This window comes from Lithobates pipiens, unplaced genomic scaffold, assembly GCF_037356315.1.
Source record: "Lithobates pipiens isolate NorthernLeopardFrog02 unplaced genomic scaffold, aLitPip1_a1.2 Scaffold_16, whole genome shotgun sequence".
Lineage (NCBI taxonomy): Eukaryota > Metazoa > Chordata > Amphibia > Anura > Ranidae > Lithobates > Lithobates pipiens.
The window spans coordinates 377,067,611-377,090,627 of NW_027507748.1; the positions used below are offsets into that span (position 1 = coordinate 377,067,611).

The 23,017-nt window shown below is 46.8% G+C and overlaps 1 protein-coding gene across 4 annotated transcripts in view; it reads left to right on the forward strand.

Moving 5' to 3' along the window:
* POR (cytochrome p450 oxidoreductase) overlaps positions 1-23,017 on the forward strand; it is a 203,311-nt gene that overhangs the window by 169,680 nt on the left and 10,614 nt on the right. For all 4 annotated transcript variants that reach the window (XM_077482182.1, XM_077482183.1, XM_077482181.1 and 1 more), the window contains 3 exons: positions 11,919-12,068; positions 14,074-14,341; positions 18,898-19,043. In XM_077482182.1, coding sequence (XP_077338308.1) covers positions 11,919-12,068; positions 14,074-14,341; positions 18,898-19,043 — 564 coding nt within the window. The remainder of the gene's footprint in view (positions 1-11,918; positions 12,069-14,073; positions 14,342-18,897; positions 19,044-23,017) is intronic.

Sequence of the window (23,017 nt, forward strand, 5' to 3'; positions counted from 1 at the left end):
TCCTGTCTAGTGCCCCCACAGCAAGCAGCTTGCTATGGGGGCACCGAGCCATTCTGCAGCTCCATGCGTCCACTCAGACACAGAGCTGTGGTCCGCCCCCTCTCTCTCCTGATTGGCTAATTGACTTTGACAACAGTAGGAACACCATGTCCAAGCCAATCAGGAGGGAATGTCCCAGACAGCCAAGGAATTATGGACATCACTTTATAGAGATGGGGCTTAGGGGAGTATTGAGGGGGGGGGGGCTGAGAGGGCTGCTGCACACAGTTTTTTTTTTTTTATCTTAATGTATAGAATGCATTAGTATAAAAAAACCTTCTGCCTTTACAATCCCTTTTAACTTGATTAAAAAAACGGGTTACTGTTTAATTAGTATTGCACTCAAGACTTTTTTTATTTATAGCTTAATTATTTAATACACTAAGACTGTGCACCTATTATAAGCTGTGGTGGGGCAGAATTTGGTAAAACTACTTGGTAAGTTATGATTAGTATCTAAAAGTATATGATCACTATAAGCCAATTTTATCCATTATGAGTGGATGCTGCTGGGTCAGAGCTCTTTTCAGCTTCTTGACTATTTTGGAACACCAGAGATATACGGGTCCGTGCATGCTGGCTTAAAACTATGTTTGCCTGTAGAACCAGCGCAATGTTATCCTATGTGTCCATACACCTTAGGATGTTTAGAGTCATATTTTAAGTTCATATATAAGTTCAATGTTTGGAGGCAGAAAAAAGAAAAACCTTCTGGCTTGTGTCTTTTTATTGGCGTTTTCTGCCAGGAAAAAAACTTAAACTAAACGTGTGTACATGTATATGGACATGGAGGTTTTTTTTTTTTTTTTCAGTAATAGATGCAGGAACTCCTCTCTTCTAAGTCACCATTTGACTCCCCCTACCCACCTCTGAGAACCATTGCTTGGGTCCACCCCTTACCCACCTCCCAGTACCAATCCTTTTAGAGACTAGAGAACCAAATATATTGTTGTGGTGCTAAGGATCCTGTATGGAATTTGTTAATGATAACAAGAGAGGCAGTGAAATACTGTATATCTAGCAACAATAGACACCCCAGCCATAATAGATCCCCACAGCAACAATGGATTCCCAACAGCCAGCATCAATAGACCCTTCAGCGGCCAGCAACAAAGACCCCTCCCTCAACAGTGGATCACTCCCAGCAATGATTGACCCCCTTGCAACATAAGACCCCCCCAGCAACAATAGATCCCCCACGAGCAACGGAAGACCTCCCCAGCAGCTAGCATCCACCGTAAAAATAGATCCCCTCCAGCAACAATAAATTCTCCAGCAGCTAGCATCAATAGACCCTCCAGCAACCCTTACCATTCAGTTCTGGAGGTGCCAGAACTGCGTTCCCCCCATGTTCCTGCTGAAAAAAAGCCCTGTGAGAGTGCTTTCTTTCTGCCAAAGGAACTGGCATTTTTTAAGTCCAGTTTGCAATGGAGCCTTAGTGTCTCTTTAATTTCAGAACATGCATTTTTTTTTAGGGTGTGCCCCCCAAATATCTTGTTTGTCTCTTTAATTTCAGACGCATTAAGATAGTGGACCTTCCCATGCTTCTGATTGCGCCATGCAATAGTAAAAATGGCTAATACTGATATAATAATATTTATTATTTATACAGAATCTATATAGTGCCAACAATTTACACAGTGCTTCACAACATAAGGGCAGACAGTACAATTACAATGCAATATATTCAGCCTAATGCTGAATAAATAAGCATGGCAGTGGGCAAAGGGGGCAGAAGCTATTTCCTAAATATATTTGCAGTCAACAGTGATCCATCAAGCTCTTTGCTACAAATAATAGTTAAAGAGGGATTTCACTGGAAAAAAAAAACATTAAAAGCCAGCAGCTATAAATACTACAGCTGCTGACTTTTAATAAATGGACACTCACCTGTCCCAGGGTCCAGCGATGTCGGCAGCGGAGGCCGATCGATCGCTCAGCTCTCGGCTGCTGCCGCCGCCATTCTAGGTGAGGGAATCAGAAAGGGAATCGTTGCGGCTTCACTTCCTGGTTCCCTACTGCTCATGTGCGAGTCGCTCAGCGCAATAGGAATGGTCCGCGCTGTCTCTGGGACCCGTGTGTGACCCAGCCTTTCTTAGACCATTGGGTTGTTACGCCACTAGACAGAACATGTTAACATGTTATAATAAAACTAGAACTTTCAAGTTCCGCCCAAGGGGCGGTCCCTTAGGTAACAACCCTTCAGCCTGTTACTGCAGCCTCAGTTTTTTTTTCTGCCTAGTGAAGTAGAAGGACCTAGGAACCCTGCAGGCCCATCGGTATGTGGATTTTTCTGCAGAAGTTTTTGCTTTTTGCACAAGATTAAAGATCCTGTGATCTGCTATCAACAACTGGCTGAGTGACAGGCTGGATACCCTTATCCTTGTAGTCTCCCCAGCCTGGCCAGCGAGTGTGTGCAGACCAGAGCTCTGCGCTGGGTCAGCCACGACATGCCCCCAGCTCCAGGGGAGGCTGGTGGGCGTAATGCCCCAGGGCACACATATGACCGGGCTACTGATGTCTGCGCCACAGTGGGCTGGGCCAGCAGCCACCCTGTACTGATCGGAGAGTGGGTCTGTGATGGAATTTCTCCCAGTTCTTCAGGACTGGTAAGTACAGCTATCCCTGCCTCGTGGGGCCGAGCAGCTGGGCATTCCCTAGGCGGTCGATTCGGGGGTCCCTCACCTCCCTTTTCTCTCCCTGTCCCTATCTTCCCTCCCCCCCCCCTTTCCCTGTGGGGGATGCTGCATGGGCTGCTGAGTGGTGTGTGTGCCATAGACAGGGGCTCCTCGGGGGGGGGGGGGTCTGGGCTTTCACCTGGGGGGGCTACTCTGGATATCTCTGTCTCCATTTTCCTGTAGTCCAGAGGCCATTTTCCCTGTGATTATGTCCTTTATACTGGATGCTCTGTGGCCATTTTGTTGAAGCCTGAACATGGTTTTCAGCTTCAGCGCTATTCAGAACAGCTCAGCACAGCACAGTTTGATCTCCTATGCATCTGGGAGCTGACACAGGACACCTAGCTAGACTGTGCAGAACTCTGTCAGGGTTGTGAGTCCTGCGGGAGGAGCCCCTCAGCCAGCAGCAGTTAGGAGGGTGGCACCATCACTGTCCTAAGTCCCCAACAGGTGGCAGACAGGGTAGGGTCAACACGGCTTCAGAAGCTGGTGTTTCTTCCCCCGAGAATCCAGGCAATTGCAACCGGTTCGCCTGCAGACAGTGCAGTGCCTCAGAATGCTTTGTCGGCGGTCCTTCATTAGTTGCCAAGATGGAGGCTGTGCGTGGGCGCAAAGGTGGTAAAAAAACGGCCCCTGTCCTCCGGGGAGAGCTCTCACGCAGACTCCGGGTCCGTGCGCGACAAATCGCTTGTTGGAGCACTTATCACAGCTGTGCGCGATACCCTGAAATTTCAGGAGCCAGCAGATTCCTAAGCCAGCCTGTACACCTAAGGTGTTCCCGTATTTGACTTATTTCGATAAGTTCATATACAAGGAATGAGGTCGACCGCAACGGACCTTTTCGGTCCCCAAGTACATGGCAGTGTGTTACACCTTTGAGGAAAACCTTCTCAAAAAGTGGTCGGCGCCTTCGGCTGTGGACCCCCCAGTATCTAGGTTAAACAAAGTAACCACGATCCCGGTAGAGTGGACTCTTGCTTTTAAAGACCCCACGGAAAGGAAGGCCGAGGCAGTGGCTCGTTCCTGGTTTACGGTTGTGGGGTCAGCAATGCAACCAGTACTGGCATCCGCACTTGTGTTACAAACACTTACTGAGTGGGCAAAACTTTTGCACTGCGAATTGGGAGAGCAACAGGCTTCCCCTGTCTGCGTGGAACTAGCAGACCAGTTAGTGCAAGGCCTTAAGTATGTTTGTGGCGCATCCCTGGATACCCTTCCTCTGTTATCCAGGGCTTAAGTGTCAGCAATGGTGCTGAGGTGCCTGATTTGGCTAAAATGTGGCTAAAATGGTGGTCGGCTGACCAGGCATCTAAAAAAGCCCTGACGGATCTACCCTTCCATGGCAAACGGCTCTTTGGAGCCTCATTAGATGACATCGTTAAAAATGCCAGGTGGTAAGAGTACGCTTCTCCCACAGGCCAGGAAGGCTAAGGAGCCACGCCGTAGGCAAGGACCCTCCTTTTCGGCTCGCAAACGTTTTTTTCGTCCACCCAGGGCTTTGGCTAAGCTTCCCCAGCCCATCAGGACGACTTCTGAAGGACAAAAGCGTCCCTGGAACCGCAAGCCTAACAAGCTTGCGAGCAAAAGTGCTACCGCATGAAGGTTTTCCCCCGCCCGCAACACGGGGGTGGGGGGGTCCCCTTCGGGAGTTTGCAGCCCGGTGGGGTGGGCTTCTCGGCTGTCCGACCAATGGGTCTGTGATCTGATTTCCTCAGGCTACAAGATAGAGTTCCTCTCTTGGCCACAATACAGATTCTTCCCTTTCAGCATACCCGTGCTCCCGGCTTGCTGGGAGACCCTATTGTGGGCGGTAAGGTACCTGCTGAGTCGCGGGGTGATAGTACCTGTTCCGGAGTTGGAATGCTTCCGGGGGTTCTACTGAAATCTGTAGTCCCCAAAAAGGAAGGGGTACGGCCAATTTTGAACCTAAAAGCCCTCAATTACTTTGTCTGGTCTTTCTAGGGGCCATTACTTCGGCCAGGAGGGTTTTGGAACTGGCGGCCTTGTCTTGCAAGTCGCCCTATTTGGTTATCCACAGGGATAAGGTGGTGTTGCGTCTGCAACCTTCTTCTCTGCGTTTTGGCACTCCACATCAATGAAGACATTGTGTTACCATCTGTGTCCTAAACCGACACATCCTAAGGAGGTGGCCCTCCATTCCCTGGACGTGGTTCAGGCTCTGAGGGTGTATTTGTCTGCTACGGCTCCCTTTCGGAAGTCCGACTCCTTGTTTGTTTCAGTGGCTGGTCCGAAAAAAGGAATGGAATGGCGGTCTCGTCGGCCACCGTTTCCAGGTGGATCAGACAGATTGTAGTACAGGCCTACGACTTGAAGGAGCAGGTTCTGGTCACGGCCTTTCTGGTCACGGCCACTCCACCAGGACAATTGGAACGTCTTGGGCCTTTCCGACATCAAGCGTCTGTCGCTCAAGTGTGTAAAGCGGCGACTTGGTGATCTGTCCACACCTTCACAAAATTCTACAAGGTAGATGTCGGTGCATCGGCTGATGCTTGTTTTGGCCGCAAAGTTTTGCAGGCAGCCGTGTAATTGCAATTACATTTTTTTTTCCTGTTTTTTGGTAAAAACACAGTACCTTTTAAGAAATGCACTGTTGCATTTGTTACCGCAAGTTCTGAGGCGGTTTGGAGGTAATGACTCCCAGATTGAGGAGCACTGTTTTTTTTGTGGGTAAAAAAGTTCATGGTTATTCCCACACACTGTTTTGTGGGTAAAGTTTTTATGCGTGTTCCCACATGCCATTGTGGGTGAAGTTTTTATGCTGTTTTCCCACCTTTTTGTTTGGCACTGCTTGGGGACGTCCCAATAGTCTAAGAAAGGATCTGTGTCAGTCGGTGAACATAAGAGAAAATAGGATTTTTTTTGTACTCACCGTAAAATCCTTTTCTCTGTATTTCTTTTTTTTTTTTAACCAAAATAAGGTTTATTGAGCATATAGAAACAGAATACAGCATATATACACACATAGGAACCGGTGCAACAGGCACCACAAGTCACACAAAAAAAAAAAGTGAAGGGAAAATGAGCGAAATCCATGTCTGACATACAACCTTGAGATATACAGGATAAACAGTAGATTGCCTATACATGTTACCAATAAAAATTCTAAAAAATTCTCTGGCCCCCTCGGGTGATCACTGCAGCGAGACCCAGGACCACAGCGCCATCACGGCCGCACTACCCTAGTCCACACAGCTATGAGGGCTCTCTAACCACCTGTCCCAGATCTTATGAAATTTCAGAGGGCATCCCCGATTAGAGTAGATAGTTTTTTTGTATGATAAGGTCAAATTGACAGCTCTCATCCACTGCTGGACCGTCGGGGGATCAGGACGGAGCCACAATCTAGCTATCTGCATCCGAGCAGCAAAGAGAGTCTCCTGTAAAAAAGTCTTAAGATATTTGTCTTCGTCCCGGAGGGGGAGAAGACCGAGGATACACTGGCGGGGGCATAGTGTGAGAGGGGAGCCCATATGATCATGCAGAAATGCGACTATCTGTGCCCAGTATCGTAGGATGGGGGGACAGGTCCATATAAGATGAAAAAACGTGCTGGAAGCATCACCACACCTAGGACATAGAGGGCTAAAGTCAGGTTTATATTTAGTCAAGCGTCTAGGGGTAACATAGGAGCGGTGGAGAATGTAAAGGTGGGTCAGCCTATCAGATAATTTGGGAGATACCTCAGTTGACACCGCCAGGGCCTCACCCCATAGTTCATCCTCCATATCACCCACATCCGCCTCCCACTTCGGTTTGAGATCATAAGCATGAGCCGTGGCCCCCGGAGTAAGGAGGTGCGTGTAAATAGTGGAGATAAGTTTACGGGAGTCGTCCCCAAGGGACAGGCTAGCTAAGGACGTGCGGGTCAAAACCGGGGGCGAATTCCCAAACTGTGTCCGTAGTGCGTGACGGACCTGCAAGTAGCGAAAAAAAGCGTGGTTAGGAAGGCCAAACTCGTCCTTGAGCGCCTGGAATGTCTTAACCCCAAGGGTAGAATAAAGATGAGACAGGTAAATAACCCCCCTGCATATCCACACCTTATAATCCGGCACTCGCAGCAGTTCGGGTAAGTCAGGGTTGTCCCAAAGGGGTGTATGTGCATGCAGGGAGGGGGCTCCAGATCTCAGTTGTGACGTCCGCCAAACCCGACTGTGGTGGGCGAGCATAGCACGCCCAGGCCCGAGGCGGGACAGGCCCCTGTGTCTACAAAAGAGAATCTGGAAGGGGTGCGCAATCACATCCGTCGCCGACGTGCAGATCAAAAGGGAATATCTCAGTTTGTCGTGCGTGTTGAGGTAATGGAGGTGGGAGAGCTGGGAAGCCAGGTAGTATGTTTCGAGATCGGGTAGTGCAGCGCCACCCAAATGAGGTGGGCATTTGAGAGTCCGCCAGGATAATTTGTGCCTGGAGGAGCCCCAAATGAACGAATTGAGGATGGACTCCATATCGCGAAACATACGAGGCGGTACATGCAGCGGGGCGTGCCAAAATAAATAAAGGAGCTTGGGAAGAAGGATCATTTTGACAAGACCCAGGCGGCCCATAACTCCGAGGGGGAGCCTGGACCAGACCTGAGTCTTCTGTTTCAGGAAAGGAAAGATGGGTGACAAATTAAGACTAACATAGTCTGCAGGGGAGCGAGAACAGTGAATACCCAGGTATCTAATCCGATCCGTGCACTCGAGAGGCAGCAGGGCCTGCGTCTTCGTAGGGACGGATATATCAATAGGGAGAATTTGGGACTTAGACCAATTAATGCGGAGACCCGAGAAGGTGCCAAAACGCTGAATCAGTTCTAAAGCCGCCGCCAGTGAGGGACCAGCATCCTCCAGATACAGTAGCATGTCATCCGCGTAAAGACTTACAACTTCCGACAGGCTACCCATGCGGAGTCCCCGAATGTCCGGATGGTCCCTAAGGGCAATGGCCAGGGGCTCCACAGCCAGCGCATACAGCAGGGGCGATATAGGGCACCCCTGACGCGTACCGCGGGATAGAGAGAAAGGGTCCGAGGTCTGGCCATTCACCAGGACACGGGCAGATGGGGCCTGGTAGAGAAGCTGGATCCAGCGCACAAATTTGGGGCCAAAGCCAAACCTGTGCAGGCATTCCCACAGGTACCCCCACTCCACCGAGTCGAACGCCTTAGCGGCATCCAAACTGACCACTACCCTGGATCCGGTGTTGTCATGAGAAGCCTGCAGATTCATGAACAACCTCCGAAGATTAAAGGCCGTATTTTTGCCAGGCATAAAGCCGGTCTGGTCAGCATGGATAAGACGATGTATCACCTTATTAAGCCTAAGGGCGAGGATTTTGGCCAATATTTTGATATCCAGCTGCAGTAGCGATATAGGACGATAGGACTCAGGGTATAGGGGGTCCTTTCCCGGCTTAGGAATGAGGACCAGAATTGCCTCACTCATAGAGCGGGGAAGGGTGCCTGTGTCAAATATGTGGGTGTAAAGCGAGTGAAGTTTAGGGAGCAGAACCTCCTGGAATTGGGTGTAGAACTCTCGGGGGAGGCCATCCGAGCCCGGGGCCTTGGACGGCGGCAAACAAGCTATTGCCTCAGCTATACACTCCTCAGTAATAGGGGCCTCGAGGAGCTCAACCTGAGAGTCCTCGAGACTTGGGAAGTCCACCGAGTATAGCAGGGCGCGCAGATCATCCAAGGAGCCGTTGGCTTCGGATGTGTATAGATCAGCATAAAAACGCCTAAATTCACCAGCCACCTCCCTCGGCTCCGACAGCACAAGCCCCCCCGCAGATGCAAGCCGGACCACCACCGGGGGTCGATGGTCCATGTGGGCCATATAGGATAACAACTTCCCCGCCCGCTCACCATACTCATAAGCTTTCTGCTTACTATAGTATATCTTTCTCCCAGCCCTGTCAGTGTGTAGTTGGTCGGTAAGTCGGGAGTGCAGTCGTAACTTGGCGGAATTGGAGGGCGTAGGGTGTGCTATAAATTCGCTCTCCAATGCCTCCAGCTCTAGCTCGGCCTGCCGCACAGTCTGTCGAGAGGAGTCCCTAAATCGATTGATATGCGTCGTCATCAGTAAGCGGGCATGTAATTTAAAAGCCTCCCACACCGAACCATACGAGGCCGAGGCTGTGTTAGCACTGAAATAATACTCCCATTCACGCCGGATAACCTCCAGGTCTGGGAGGATTGTCAGCCAAAAAGGATTCAACCTCCACAGGCGAGGCGCCGAGGTGGAGGGCAGGCTGAGACTGACCCAATAGGGGGAATGGTCAGAGAGGATCCTGGTCCCGAATCCCACCTCCCGTAAATGCGGGAGCAGGGCTGGGGAGAGCAGGATCATATCTATCCGAGACATGGCATTATGCGCCGGCGTGAAGCAGGAGTATGCCCTGCGGCTAGGATGGCTATACCTCCAGGTATCCGTGAGGGCGAATTCGGCTAGGAACTTGCCAAATCTAGTCAGCGGGGGGGGGGAAGCGGACGCAGGGGACAACGTGAGTCTGTCCAAGACGGGGGAGATCACTGAGTTGAAGTCACCCAGCCACATAGCTGGCACCGTGGGGTGTTGCAGCATAAAGTCCAGCCCATCTCGGAGAGCCTCAAACTGAAAGGGCGGGGGTATGTAAAAGGCTAACAGAAGGAACTCCAGACCCCCTATCGTAACATGTAGAAATACATATCGCCCCCGTCTGTCAGTGCGCAGAGTGTGGAGATGGAAATGAGCAGTTTTAGCAACCAGGACTGCAACCCCGCAGGAATTATTGGTATAAGGGGCGTGATACATCCACCCGATCCATGGTTTTTTAAGAGAGAGTTGTAGCTGACCCGTAATGTGAGTTTCAACTAGAACCATGATGTCCGCCCGCATGTGTTTAAGATGCGTGAGCACCGCCACCCGCTTGGATCTGTCACGCAGGCCCCGCACATTCCAAGTAACTACCTTAAGGGCCGACATGACAGATGCATGATGTTATGCAGGACCCCTGGGACCCGTAGTCGGCAGCCCCACCAGCAGACAAAAGTCGAGCAGGGGGAGGGGCGGCCGAGGCATGGGAAACAATGATAAGCAGCAGATAAATAGTCAGACATGTTAAAAAAAGATGCAAGAAGAAATACATTGTGTAACTCAAACTTTAAACAGAATCTTGCGATTGCAAAATGTAACTGAACAACGCCCACTCTGGACCGGCAGGGCAGTAAACAAACACAGCAACACACAGTAGGCTGGGAAGCTGAGGCCGGCCAGGGAAACCCAACTTGGAGTAACAGCAGGAGATGGACCCAGCCGAGATGGACCAGGAAAAGCGCACACTGGCAAAGAGAATGCGCACGGCCAGGCCCACCCCCCGCTGAAAGCAGGGACGAACAGAGTTCAACTATGCAGTGCGTCCACGTAGTCAGCCTTGACATAGGGAAAAATCAGCCTAGGGGAGCATCCGAGTCAGTGGCTGCACAAAATGTCTGTGGAAAGGGGGGACCACAATAGGGTAGGACACCTGAGGGACACGGTGTAGGGGGGATGTGCATAAAGGTATCGGATGACATAGGAGTGGGGGAGGCATATTGGGCAGTAGCTGGGCGAGAGAGAGGAAGGGGGCAGCCAAGGCCCTGGCTTACTCACAGTTCACTCCATAACTGTCCCCCACACAGTAAGGCCATCATCCGGGTCGGCAGGGCGCGGCAATGCGATTAGTAGAGTCAAGCAGGGACATCATCCGGACGTTGTTCCAGCCAGGAGAGCACTGCTGCGGGGTCCTCAAAAAAATGGGTCTTGCCGTCCCGCACTACGCGGAGCCGAGCCGGGTACATCATCGCGTAGGCTAGATGGCGAAGGCGGAGTTGACGCTTGGCCTCGGTAAACTGGGCCCTCTTCTTCTGGACCTCGGAGGAGAAGTCAGGAAAAACCGCGATGCGCTTATCCTCGTAAGGAATGTTGCCCTTCTCGCGAGTGAGACGCAGAACCGCGTCGCGATCCCGGTAGTTGAGCATCTTGGCGATGAAGGTGCGCGGGGGGGCCCCTGGAGGTGGAGGTCTTGAGGCCAGGCGGTGCGCACGCTCAACTGCAAATGTGGAGGAGAAGGCCTCCCGGCCAAAATTGGCAATCAGCAGGGCTTCAAGGAATGCAGGGGGATCGGAGCCCTCCGCCTTCTCCGGCAGTCCCACGAGGCGCAAGTTACAGCGGCGCATTCTGTTTTCGAGGTCGTCCTGCTTACTTAGGACGGCAGAGAGCTGGTGCTGCAGGCGTTCGGTTGTTATCTGAAGGGGGGGAATATCATCTTCAACATGCCCCAACCTGCGCTCCGCTTCTCCGACCCTCTCCCGCAGCTTGTGAAGGTCCTGGCGGATGAGAGAAATGTCCATCTTAACCTCCTCAATCCTGGAGGTAAGAGAGGTGCGGCAAAGGGTGACAGCCTCGAGGATGCGAGCGGTGTCACCTGAGGGAGGATTCGCTTCGGCCTGACCCGGCGCGGCGCCATCTTCCTCCACGAGGTCCGGGCCGTCCGCCCGGAACTTTCCAAGTTTGGCAATCGCACCCTGGGACCGCTTCGGCGGCGACATGGGTGCGGGGTGTCCTCCCGTGCAGAAAGGGGTGATGTACCCGAGAAAGGTGTGCAGAATAGTCCACAAGGATAGCGGGAAGGATGTATAGCAGCCGGAGCTCACTCAAAGTGCTTCCTACGCCATGCAGCTGCAGGCCACGCCCCCCTTTTCTCTGTATTTCACCAACTTACACAGCACCCTCCCCTCCTATTTTTGTCTGTTATACTGCTTGATGACGTACTGAGGCTGCAGTAGCAGGCTGAGGAGTTGTTACCTAAGGGACTGCCCCTTGGGTGGAACTAGAAGGTTCTAGTTTTATTATAACATGTTCTGCCTAGTCCTCTCCTGAAGGTGGCTTAACAACTCAATGGTCTAAGAAAGGGGCTGTGTCAGTCCGTGAACTACAGAGAAAAGGATTTTACGGTGAGTACAAAAAATCCTTATTTTATTTATTTTTTTTAGAAATAGTTTTTAACACACATTTAGTGTGTGTTTGTGTTTATCTGGTTGCAGTTAATTTTGCAATTTAAGCATTGCCTGTTTTATTTTTAAAGCCCTTTTAAAGACATTACATGGTAAGCGACCTTTATTGAATGCTTAATCATTATGAAATCACTTTCTTATTAAATGTGTTTTTCAAATATTTGTAGGCTTTGTATCTCAGCTGGGTTTTAGAAGCAAGGAGGAATATTTTGGCTATTCTGGAAGATATGCCTTCGTTACGACCTCCACTTGACCACCTTTGTGAGTTGTTGCCCCGTTTACAGGCTCGTTACTATTCAATTGCCTCTTCTTCAAAGGTAAGTTCTGACAAAACCATATGTACTCTACATATCCTACAGCTTGCTTGGGAAACTTTAAGCAAAGAACAGTGGCAATTTTTTCCCGTATAAAGCACACATTTCCTATGTCTCCTGTTGGTTTACCAACTTAAAAATTAGGGGTGAAAGCAAAAAATCAAGTAAATTAAATGTTTACTTGCAGCGTTTTTTCTTTCTTTGAATTATTTTCTTCTTAGTTGTACAGTACAGGATCTTTCGTTTTTAGAATTGGTTACCTTCAGATGTTTGGATACTGGCAGGCAGACTTTTTCAGTCTTTGGCATCTGAATCTCTCGAATGGGCGTTTTTATCTGAAGGTGTTTCAAGCTCTTTGCCACAGGTGTGGAATGCCAGATGTTGATCTCCTGGCATCCAGATGGAACCTCAAACTGGACAGGCTTGTTGCCAGGTCTCTTCTGATGCCAGTTTTGGCTGTGTAAACCTAGCCTCCCATTGTACTGCTTTTTAGATGTTCTTTGCGGTCCTGTGTCCCTGATTGTATGACGATGGGATTTTTGACTTGCTTGTAAAATCTATTTCCTGCAGTGCACTATGAAACTATGGGTTGCCCCCTATGTTGACCATTCAGTTATTTTGTTCAGCCAGCCAGCTGAATGAAAAAATTGGAACCAATTTCTACATCCACACATTCAATGTGGATGGGGCAATCCTCCCCACTGGGTCTTTGTATTTTGATAGTGGTACTCCCCTGCCATCAGAATACACTGATCAGGCTGCACGCGCTGATTGAATACATATTTTCCAGCAGGACCGTTTCACAGAAGCCAGTCGAATGACCAGATATACACTGAAAGAAATTCAGACGATTCCTGTTGAACTGGACAAATTTTGATTACAATGTTAAGGTTTTAAATTTTTTTGGAGGCGTTTAGCAGTGTTTAGTGTGTAAGCTATGTTTGATATCTTCAGCATTAAGGAGCGGGGCTGCCGGTTTCCTTAACCAGTGAATAGCTGGTTATTAAGGAGCGGGCCGGGAAGCTGGCTGCTGCACCCTTACCAAACAGATGAGTCCACTGTCAGCAGGGTTCCCTGCTGACAGCTGAATGTAACAAAAACCTTGCAGGCAATAAAAAAAATGTGAAAAAAAGTTGTGGGGATCCCCAAAATCCACACCAAGCCCTTTTGAGTCTGGTATGGATTTTGAGGGGACCCCCCAGAACCCTCCTCCAACCCCTACTCGATCACCAGAAAAGTAATAAAAAGTAAATAAAAACACAACACCAGTTTTTATTTTGAGGGGGGCGGGGGGGCCTGCCACCGACCCAAAAAAATTAAATAACAAAGGGGCAACATAACAGCTAGCGTGGCCTCAGTCAATGACATCTCAAGGGGGCAACATCACTGGCTGGCCTCGTGGCTTAGCTATTTAGGTGGGAGCCTTTTTTTGGGGTCAGTGGTGGCAGTAGCTGTTGTGATTGATGATGAATCTACAGCGCTCGCTCATTTCCTCTCTTCTTTTTTCATATTTTTGTTTTGCCGCCAATGTGCTTGTTCTTCTTCTTTTTTCTTTTTTCTTTTTTTTTTATATTCAGCTAATGACTCATCTATTGTTATGGACGTGGCAGCCAGCTTCCCCACCCGCTCCTTAGCAACCAGCTAATCACTGTTTTTTTAAGGACATCTGCCTACTTTAAAAAAACAAATGTCAGAATGTGCTGGCAGAGGGTTTTTCTTTTTTTCTTTTTTTGCCACTAAACTCCCCTCCTGCCACAAAATTCTGATAAAAGCCAATGTGTGCATAAGCACATAGACTAACATGCAGGGGAGTTTAGAGGCAGTTAAAAAATAAAAATTAAATAAAAGTCCTACGCCCAAAATGTAAAAATGCCCAGTGTGCAATGAGGCCTAAAGTGGTTGGCAATTGGTAAATGTTTCTGTGTGGCTTCCTTGACTTTAGTAGTAGCATGTTTATATGGCTTACTATCAGTCTTCCTTTATTGAATATTTTTGTCCCGTGTTGCAGGTTCATGCCAATTCCATACATATCTGTGCAGTGCTGGTAGAGTATGAAACCAAGACTGGTCGAGCAAACAAAGGAGTTGCCACCAACTGGCTTAAAAACAAGCAACCCTGTGACAATGGCCATAAATCAACAGTACCCATGTATGTCCGCAAGTCACAATTCAGACTGCCTTTTAAACCCAGTACACCTGTCATCATGGTTGGGCCTGGCACTGGCATTGCTCCATTTATCGGATTTATACAGGAAAGAGAATGGTTAAAGCAGCAAGGTAGGTTGATTGACAAATACATTGGCAATGGGGGCTTCTAATATTATGTACTGCTTTGTCTTTTCAGTTCTTCTAAATTGCATGCAAACCCTAACATTAAACTTCACTTATATGCTTTCTTTTAGTTTATTAAACTATTGAAAGTGTTCTGTTATATCTGTTTAATAGATGAAAAAAAAAGAGCGAGGGATGTTCTATGCACACACATCCTGTGTTAGCTTAAAGTGGTTCTAAAGGCTCAATTTTTTTAAAAACATGTTTTACTTGCCTGCTCTGTGCAGTGGTGTCCCCTGCTGGCGCTTCTGGCTTCTACCTACCCTCCCTGCTGAGTGCCCCCATAGCAAACTGCTTGCTATGGGGGCACTTGTACATGCTTGCTCTCATAAGACACACAGAGCTGGGCTCGGCCCTGCCCCCTGCTCCATCCTCGCTGGCTGTGATTTACAGCCAAAGGCTCCCACTGCTGTGTCTGAGCCACAAAGCAGGGAAAGTGCCTAGAGAGCCTCTACTCTTATGCACATCGCTGGACCGAGATCGGGCTCAGATAAGGATAACGATGGCTGAGGGGAGCTGCATACAGAATGTTTTTTACCTTAATGCAGAGCAGCAGCGGCCCGTCCATAGGGGGCGCATGGGTGCCCCTCTCATCCATGCGTCCGGCCCCTTGAGCTACTGGGAAGCCAGACCATGGATTCCAATGGGGGGGTGTTTTTCTTTGAAGCGTGTGATTAGAGCCAGAGGCTCTAATGGGCTTTAAAATGGGGAGCACTGCACTCCCAGCCCACCCAGTTAAGTGACAATAGCCAATTATTATTTGTGATTTTCACACCGATTCTCCTCCTGGGCAATCTGGAAGTGGGTCTTGAAACCCATTTCCCAATTGGGTGAAAGGAGAATCTAAGCTGGTGGGAGGAGGGGATGTGAGGAGAGGAGACGCAACGCAGGGGAAGCTAGCGGGCTGCCTGTCTGTCACTCGGAAGGAAGCTACGCTTGCCACCAGGAGGTGAGAGGAGATGCGAGAAGATATAGAAGGCGATCGCCCTGAGGAAAGCCTGCGGTAAGCGTTGGAGCCGCAGGGTGACATTGACTGACCACTGGGGTGGGGGGGGGGGGGGTTGCGGGTCACCTTTACAAACACATTAAGGAGTCAGATTAGCCCTCCTAATCCTTATATTTTGAACTACGGAATGATTTGTTTCTATCTTGTGGGCAGTAGAATAGGGAGTTAAGCAAAAGATAGCAGGGACGGACTAACGCCCCCTCAATCCACAAAAATGCTCTGTTCTTGGCCCACAACTGGATTTAAAAGCTGGGTACATTTTGACAGACCAACAGTTATTTTTCTGTATTGCAATTGTACAGACCCACCCTTAGGCTGGCCATACACTGAGCAAATTTATTTGGTTGCAGGAAATTTGCTTGATTTACACACCCCCTCCCCCCTCCCCCTCACAATCAACACAGACAGTGCTAACAGGGGAATCGGCAATTGTCCTCTCCTGGCAGGGGGGCTCCTTCTGAACCGCCAAGAGTTGAACTGTGTATGACTGGCCTTATACAAGGTTTACAAAGTAAGCACTGTCAGAATGTAGGTTTCACAAATGTATCTGCAAGACATTACATAAGGCATAGCAAATACAGTTTACTGTAGATCTAGAGAGCAGGATTGGAGTATAAGTATACAAAGGTCATTTTTCCCCTATGTAATAGTAGATACTATCCAGGATCAAGATACATTTTACTTTAGATGTTGGAACATTAGTTCAGCTTCAGTGATCTTCTAACATGTACAGCGCAATGCAAGGATCAGACTGTTTTAGAGTAAGCAGAGGAAAAAGCTGAAAGGAAAAAAAGGTAGACAACATAAAGTAGTGAGGAAAGAATGTGTGTCCCGCTCCATGAATTTCTCCATAATGGGGCTAAGTGGGAGGTTTTATAGAATGTATCCATGGATCCTAGACCTTCTCAAATGTCACCGGTTTATTTTTTAGGGTGTTTACTATTTTCTAGTTCAGATGATCCATATGATCAGATGAGCATTTCATGTTGTGATATCAACCACCAAAGACTTTTAGGCCTTTGTGTTTGATAGTTTCACAGCTAGAAATATGTAGAAGATAAGTGTCTGGGAATGTGTTGAACGTGTCTAAGAATGTCCTCTCTAGGTTTGTTTAAAAAACCTTGAGTGCATTCTTGGGGATGTTGATCTTGGTAACCGAGTGGATCAGTGCATAAATTCTTGTCCAAAACTGTCTGAATTTGGAGTATGTTTGCCACATAAACTAGATTAAAAAAGAAAAAAATAAACCGCGCAGAATTTAATGCCTATTTGCTTACATCTTCTGAAACATAGAGGAGAGGTTCAATTTTGACAGGTTTAGTGAGTACCAGGTACTAATGAGGTTGCACTTCATAAGTAGCCTCTGCTAGTGACACATTCAATATACCTTTGTGTCCTTGTGGTCCAGGTATTCTAAAATCAGGTCTGACACATGTTTTGTTTTTTGATTTTTGATTTTTTTTCTTGTGATACACACATCTTTAGCATGCAACTTAAATTTTAATGTTGCTTTTAATATTTTGATGGACCGATGTCAGCCTGGCTGACTACATACATAGATGTTGTGCCCATTCAAGTAGCAACACATTTTCTCCACTGAGCCAGAGTTGCATTCACAAGTGTCTGACATAGGTTAAGGTCATAGTTTTGTAATGGACACATACTTCAAGATAACATCAGTAGGAAGAATACTGCTCTGTACATACAAGGGTGTTATGGAATTGTCACTGATCCATATTCATTTATGAAGGAGTGTGCAAAAGATTTCTGCTTTTTGGCTACAGCTGGTAGGTAAATTGGCCCTAGTATGTGTATGTATGAATGCAGTATATACACTCTATGGACATATAAGCAGTGATGTGGCGTTTGTTTCTGTAATATAAAATAGTGTATTTGCATTGCTATAAGGCATCCCAATTATCCCAATTATTCTAGGCTGCCAATGCACTGGACACAATGCTTTTTAATGCAGTGCACCACAACGCATAGATGGTTCCCACCGGAACAATCCCAAATGAATGACAGTACCATGGCACCACACATCATGCATTGCAGTAAAAAAGACGTTTGACCCTGGGTAACTGCAATGCATTGTTGGAAAGCCAGCCTTAGGGTCTCTTCCCACCTGTCTGTTCTGTTGTAGTGTGTTACTGCATGCAGGAAAACCTGCTGTATTTGATGCATTAATATGCATTCATTTGGGAACAAGCTGCCAATGCACGGCAACAGAACAAATGTTTTACATTACTATAAAATAGATTGCCCCGTAGCCATGCAACACTAAACCCATCTAGTGCAAGTTAAATTGCCTGATTGTCTATCAGTAAGGATAGTACAGTGGCTAAGTGGTTAGCACTTCTGCCTAGCAGCAATAGGGTCATCAGTTTAAATCCCAACCATGGCACTACCTGCCTAGAGTTTGCATGTTCTCCCTGTGCCTGTGTTGGTTTCCTTCGGCTACTCTGGTTTCCTGAAGCAAAGTGGAGTAGGGATCACCACTCTAGGTGGGTGTGTTGAGAATGACACTTTCCTCAAAGTGGAAGCAACAGGTGCAGGTAAGTATACAGCCGCACTCCAATAAAAATGCCTTTATTGAATAAAATAACTAACAAAAGTTCAAACCACAGCAGAGTACAGGATAGATCCACTAATGCGTTTCACACTCAACAGTGCTTAGTCATAGCTACAACATTTAGCTATAACTATTTATCCTGTACCCAGCTGTGGTTTAAACTTTTATTTATTTTATTAAAAGCGTTTTTATTGGCGTGCGGCTGTCCAGATCCTCCTTCTAATTACACTGGTTTCCTCCCATGCACCAAATACATGGGTCATTTGGCCCTACTATGTGTATATATAACTGTAAATTGGGGACCTTAGATTGTAAGTGTCCTGAGGGCAAGAGCCTGATGTGAATGTACAATATAGTGTATATGCAAATTGCTGTGTAAATTGATGGCTCTATATAAGTACTGTAATAAATAAATCTGTCGCAAGACAGAATGAGTGTAATTGCTTATTAAAAACTAGCTCAATGACTTTATTGCCTGCAGCTAGAATGCCACATATGCTTAAGCTGGCCATATATGTGTCAACATTTTGACTGGCTCAGCAAGAACCAGAGGAAATTTTATGTATGGCCACTGTTGGTTGAAACAGAAGTTGATCTACCAATCGACTTCTGTTCAACTGTCCCGTTTGAAAAAAAATGTTCGATCAGCACTGCGGTGTACAGCCTTTCAGAATACAAAGAAACAGTGGGGGTGGATTCCCCCATCCACCACCAATGTGTGGATAGGGGAATTGGGTCAGTTGGTTAAATGAAAAAAGACTCTTCTATGGCCAGCCTCATGTTTAATAGGTGTCTTCTATCCAACCAGTGTCCTGTAAGAGTTCTGCACTGTTTTTTGTCTCGCTTACTATACCGCAGTGTAGATGACATGTAGGATTGTAGCCAAGGTGTACCCTCCCTTACGGACTTAATTTTCTTATTTAGGAAAGGAGGTCGGAGAGACTGTTCTTTACTATGGCTGCCGACACGAACATGAAGACTATCTGTACAAAGAAGAACTTGCCAAATTTCACAAAGATGGTGTTCTTACTCAGCTAAATGTTGCTTTCTCTCGAGATCAGAAAGAAAAGGTATGAAAACAAAAAACATTAAGATGACCTTTCTGATGGGCCATATTTTTAAAGTGTGTTTTTGGAAAACACTGTACATTCACTGAAGTCTTTTTTTGTTCATCGTAGTTTTGAGCAGTACAGAGTGCACTCGCACTCAGACGGGTTGAACTGAACCATGCTTGAGTTTGATTGTACCCACTCCCCCGCTGGTCTACACTCACACTAGACTAAAAGGAAGTGCTTCCAGGCACACTTGCATCATCACCGCTGCTAACCAGGTCACAGTGATCCCTGTTTCTGTACATAGTCCTCTGGAGAGTTCTGTGCTCTGACATGGTTGACACTCACACTGAAGCAAACTTTACCAGACCACCTCTTCCAAGTGGTCCCAGGCATAGTATACCTGACCAATCCCAGGCGTGGCTTGGAGCACTGACACTACAAAAAAACGAATATACCAAGGGAATGAGTGACCCACGACTGAGACCGGTTAAAAGTGCCATGGTGAATATATCCTTACTTTCCTGAGCCCTGTCTCTGTGAATAATCCTGAGGGGACATGAAAGATGTGGGAAAGGTCTAGCAAGGACTAAATTAACTAGCATTAAACAGAAGGTGTTTGTAAATTATTACAATATTAAAATTTACATTAGTAACAAGTTGCAATGGCCAAAACCACCACCAGATAATGGAATACTGCAGAATAATAACTTAATTTTTGCTCAGTACAAGACCTAAAGATTACATGAAAGTGGGGCAGAGCAAAAAACATAGGAATAAGAAGATGATTGGAATGTAAATCCTGTGAGTGTTACCCCATATTGACAGAAAAACGCAGAATTGTTGACATTTTTGCAGATTTATTAAAAAAGAAAAACTGTAATATCACATGGTCCTAAGTATTCAGACCCTTTGCTCAGTATTTAGTAGAAGGAGCCTTTTGATCTAATACAGCCATGAGTCTTTTTGGAAAAGATGCAACAAGTTTTTCACACCTGGATTTGGGGATCCTCTGCCATTCCTCCTTGCAGATCCTCTCCAGTTCTGTCAGGTTGGATGGTAAACGTTGGTGGTCAGACATTTTAGGTCTCTCCAGAGATGCTCAATTGTTTTTAAGTCAGGGCTCTGGCTGGGCCATTCAAGAACAGTCACAGAGTTGTTGTGAAGCCACTTCTTTGTTATTTTAGCTGTGTGCTTAGGGACATTGTCTTGTCGGAAGGTAAACCTTCAGCCCAGTCTGAGGTCCTGAGCACTCTGTAGAAGGTTTTCGTCCAGGATATCCCTGTACTTGGCCGCATTCATCTTTCCCTCGATTGCAACCAGTCGTCCTCTCCTTGCAACTCAAAAACGCCCCCACAGCATGAAGCTGCCACCACCATGCTTCACTGTTGGGACTGTATTGGACAGGTGATGAGCAGTGCCTGGTTTTCTCCTCACTTACCGCTTAGAATTAAGGGCAAAAATTTCTATCTTGGTCTCATCAGACCAGAGAATCTTATTTATCACCATCTTGGAGACCTTCAGGTGTTTTTTTTTTTTAGCAAACGCCATGCAGGCTTTCATGTGTCTTGCACTGAGGAGAGGCTTCCGTCGGGCCACTCTGCCATAAAGCCCCGACTGGTGGAGGGCTGCAGTGATGGTTGACTTTCTACAACTTTCTCCCGACTGCATCTCTGGAGCTCAGCCACAGTGATCTTTGGGTTCTTATTTACCTCTCTCACCAAGGCTCCCCCCCCCCCCCCCCGATAGCTGTTTGGCTGGATGGCGAGTTCTAGGAAGGGTTCTGGTCGTCCCAAACGTCTTCTATTTAAGGATTATGGAGGCCACTGTGCTCTTAAGTGCAGCAGAATTTTTTTTTGTAACATTGGCACAATTCTGTCTCTGAGCTCTTCAGGCAGTTGCTTTGACCTCATGATTCTCATTTGCTCTGACATGCACTGTGAGCTGTAGGGTCTTATATAGACAGGTGTGTGGATTTTCCTAATCGCGTGCAATCAGTATAATCAAACACAGCTGGACTCAAATGAAGGTGTAGAACCATCTCAAGGATGATCAGAAGAAATGGACAGCACCTGAGTTAAATATGAGTGTAACAGCAAAGGGTCTGAATACTTAGGACCATGTGATTGTTAGGTTGCTCGTCTTCTGTAAGTAACCCCTGGTAGCCTAGGCTAGGATTGAAGAGCGGAGGTCCCTTTCACCGGTGGACAAAACATTACACATACACGCTATTGTACGTGAATAATGAATGTGCCTATTGAAGCACACACAACAATTTTATTTAGTTTGAACAGAAGGACAGCCCTGTGGTTTAACCAATCAGGTAATTCATACATACATCGACATTTTTCTTAAACTCATGACATTATCTAAGTCAAAGGTGAAATACAGTCTTCTGATAGTTATTTCGTCATTTCAACATCTGCTGACTGACCATATTCTTGCGTAACCAGTCCTATCTTAGCTTTGTACCTCTTACCGCAGACAGATGCATCCTAATATGTCAACATCTTGCATCTTAATTCTGAACTTAGTGAAATGCACGCCTAAGCATATTATCTTAGACCTTTAACCTAGTACCGTATATCTTTTGGCAACCTTAATAAGTATTCCCTTATAATCCTTCCTTTGATCATTCTGTGATTTACATAATGATCATTCCTTTTCTAATTTAATAGCACAGGCTTCATACTCCGAACCCTTGTGCTCTTGGTTTCTATACCATACCGTTGGATCCTTAACAATGGAAGTGAGTTTCAGATCCTTCGGAGCGACCGTGTTTCCCTTTTTACATAAACATTTGATTATCTTATAACAGGCATATAAAAATAGAATGAAGAGAATCACAGTGACAATTGTCATGGCAGCATTTCGGAGCCAAGATATTAATCCCCCAAAACTAAAACTGCTCGAGAAGGGATCCCAGTTTTTTCCTATGTTCCTTGCCTCTTTCTGTAGTTTATTTACCTCTTCCCTGTGTTGAGCAATAACGTCATAGTAGTCTGGGACTTTGATGCTGGTATTATGAATCCAGGTACAGCACTCATAATCCTCAGTAGTCTCACAGAGGCCAGTAAGGGCTGCACTCATACTTTCTATAGCCAACTCATGTAGTTCTAGTTGCTTCCTAATTGCCCTAGTTTCTAGATTTAGTTTGGTTATGTCATCAGAATTTTCCTCCAGAATCTCATCAATTATGCCAGTGTAATTATTTAATCTTTTCATTAGGTCAATTCCCCACCCTGTCCAGGAAGGGAACCATGCCCAGGCCATATCTTTTTCTAAAAACAATTCTCGTTTATTACGGTGTCTAAGGGGATATCTAGGATGCATGCTGGCTTCAAGGAGGTGACTTCCCTTGTTATCCCCTAATACCCCCATAATAGGAACCAGGGCTGCAAGGTAACACCACCCCTGGGGTTTGGTTGGGATCCAGGGGTGACAGAGTTTGCCGCAGCATATATATATGGTATTTCCTAGAGCTAGGGGTCGTTTATGGAACACGTTCCTAAGAGTATCAGAAAGGCCAGAGAGCACCAGAATTGACATTAATTGGTGTATTGTAGTCTTGGTACTGGAGCTAAGGAAGTCTAAAAAGGTGGCATTTAGGGTGGGATCTGAAGTATGGAAGAAAGAAGGACTGTTAAATGATGTCATTGAAATGTTAAGTTTTGCTTGTTTGCAAACCTCGGCTCCATCTGTGGTGTTTCCCAGTCGGAAACACCAGTCTGGGAAGTGGCTTCTACCTATAATTTGGAAAGTGAGGGTTTTATTTGGACGGGTCCTAGTAACATTCGTTAGGACGATAGGGGGTGTTCCATTAAGGAGGGGGGTAAAATTCAAGGGGACTGCCATGAGAGGGATTCTAGCTGTACTGGGATGTAGCTTGCTGCAAATCCAGCATTTCTCAAAACCAGATTTTTGAGCATAGCTATATTTGAATTTTAGTAGTAACATCTTGTTAGTCAGTCCCTTAGGTGACTCATTAACGG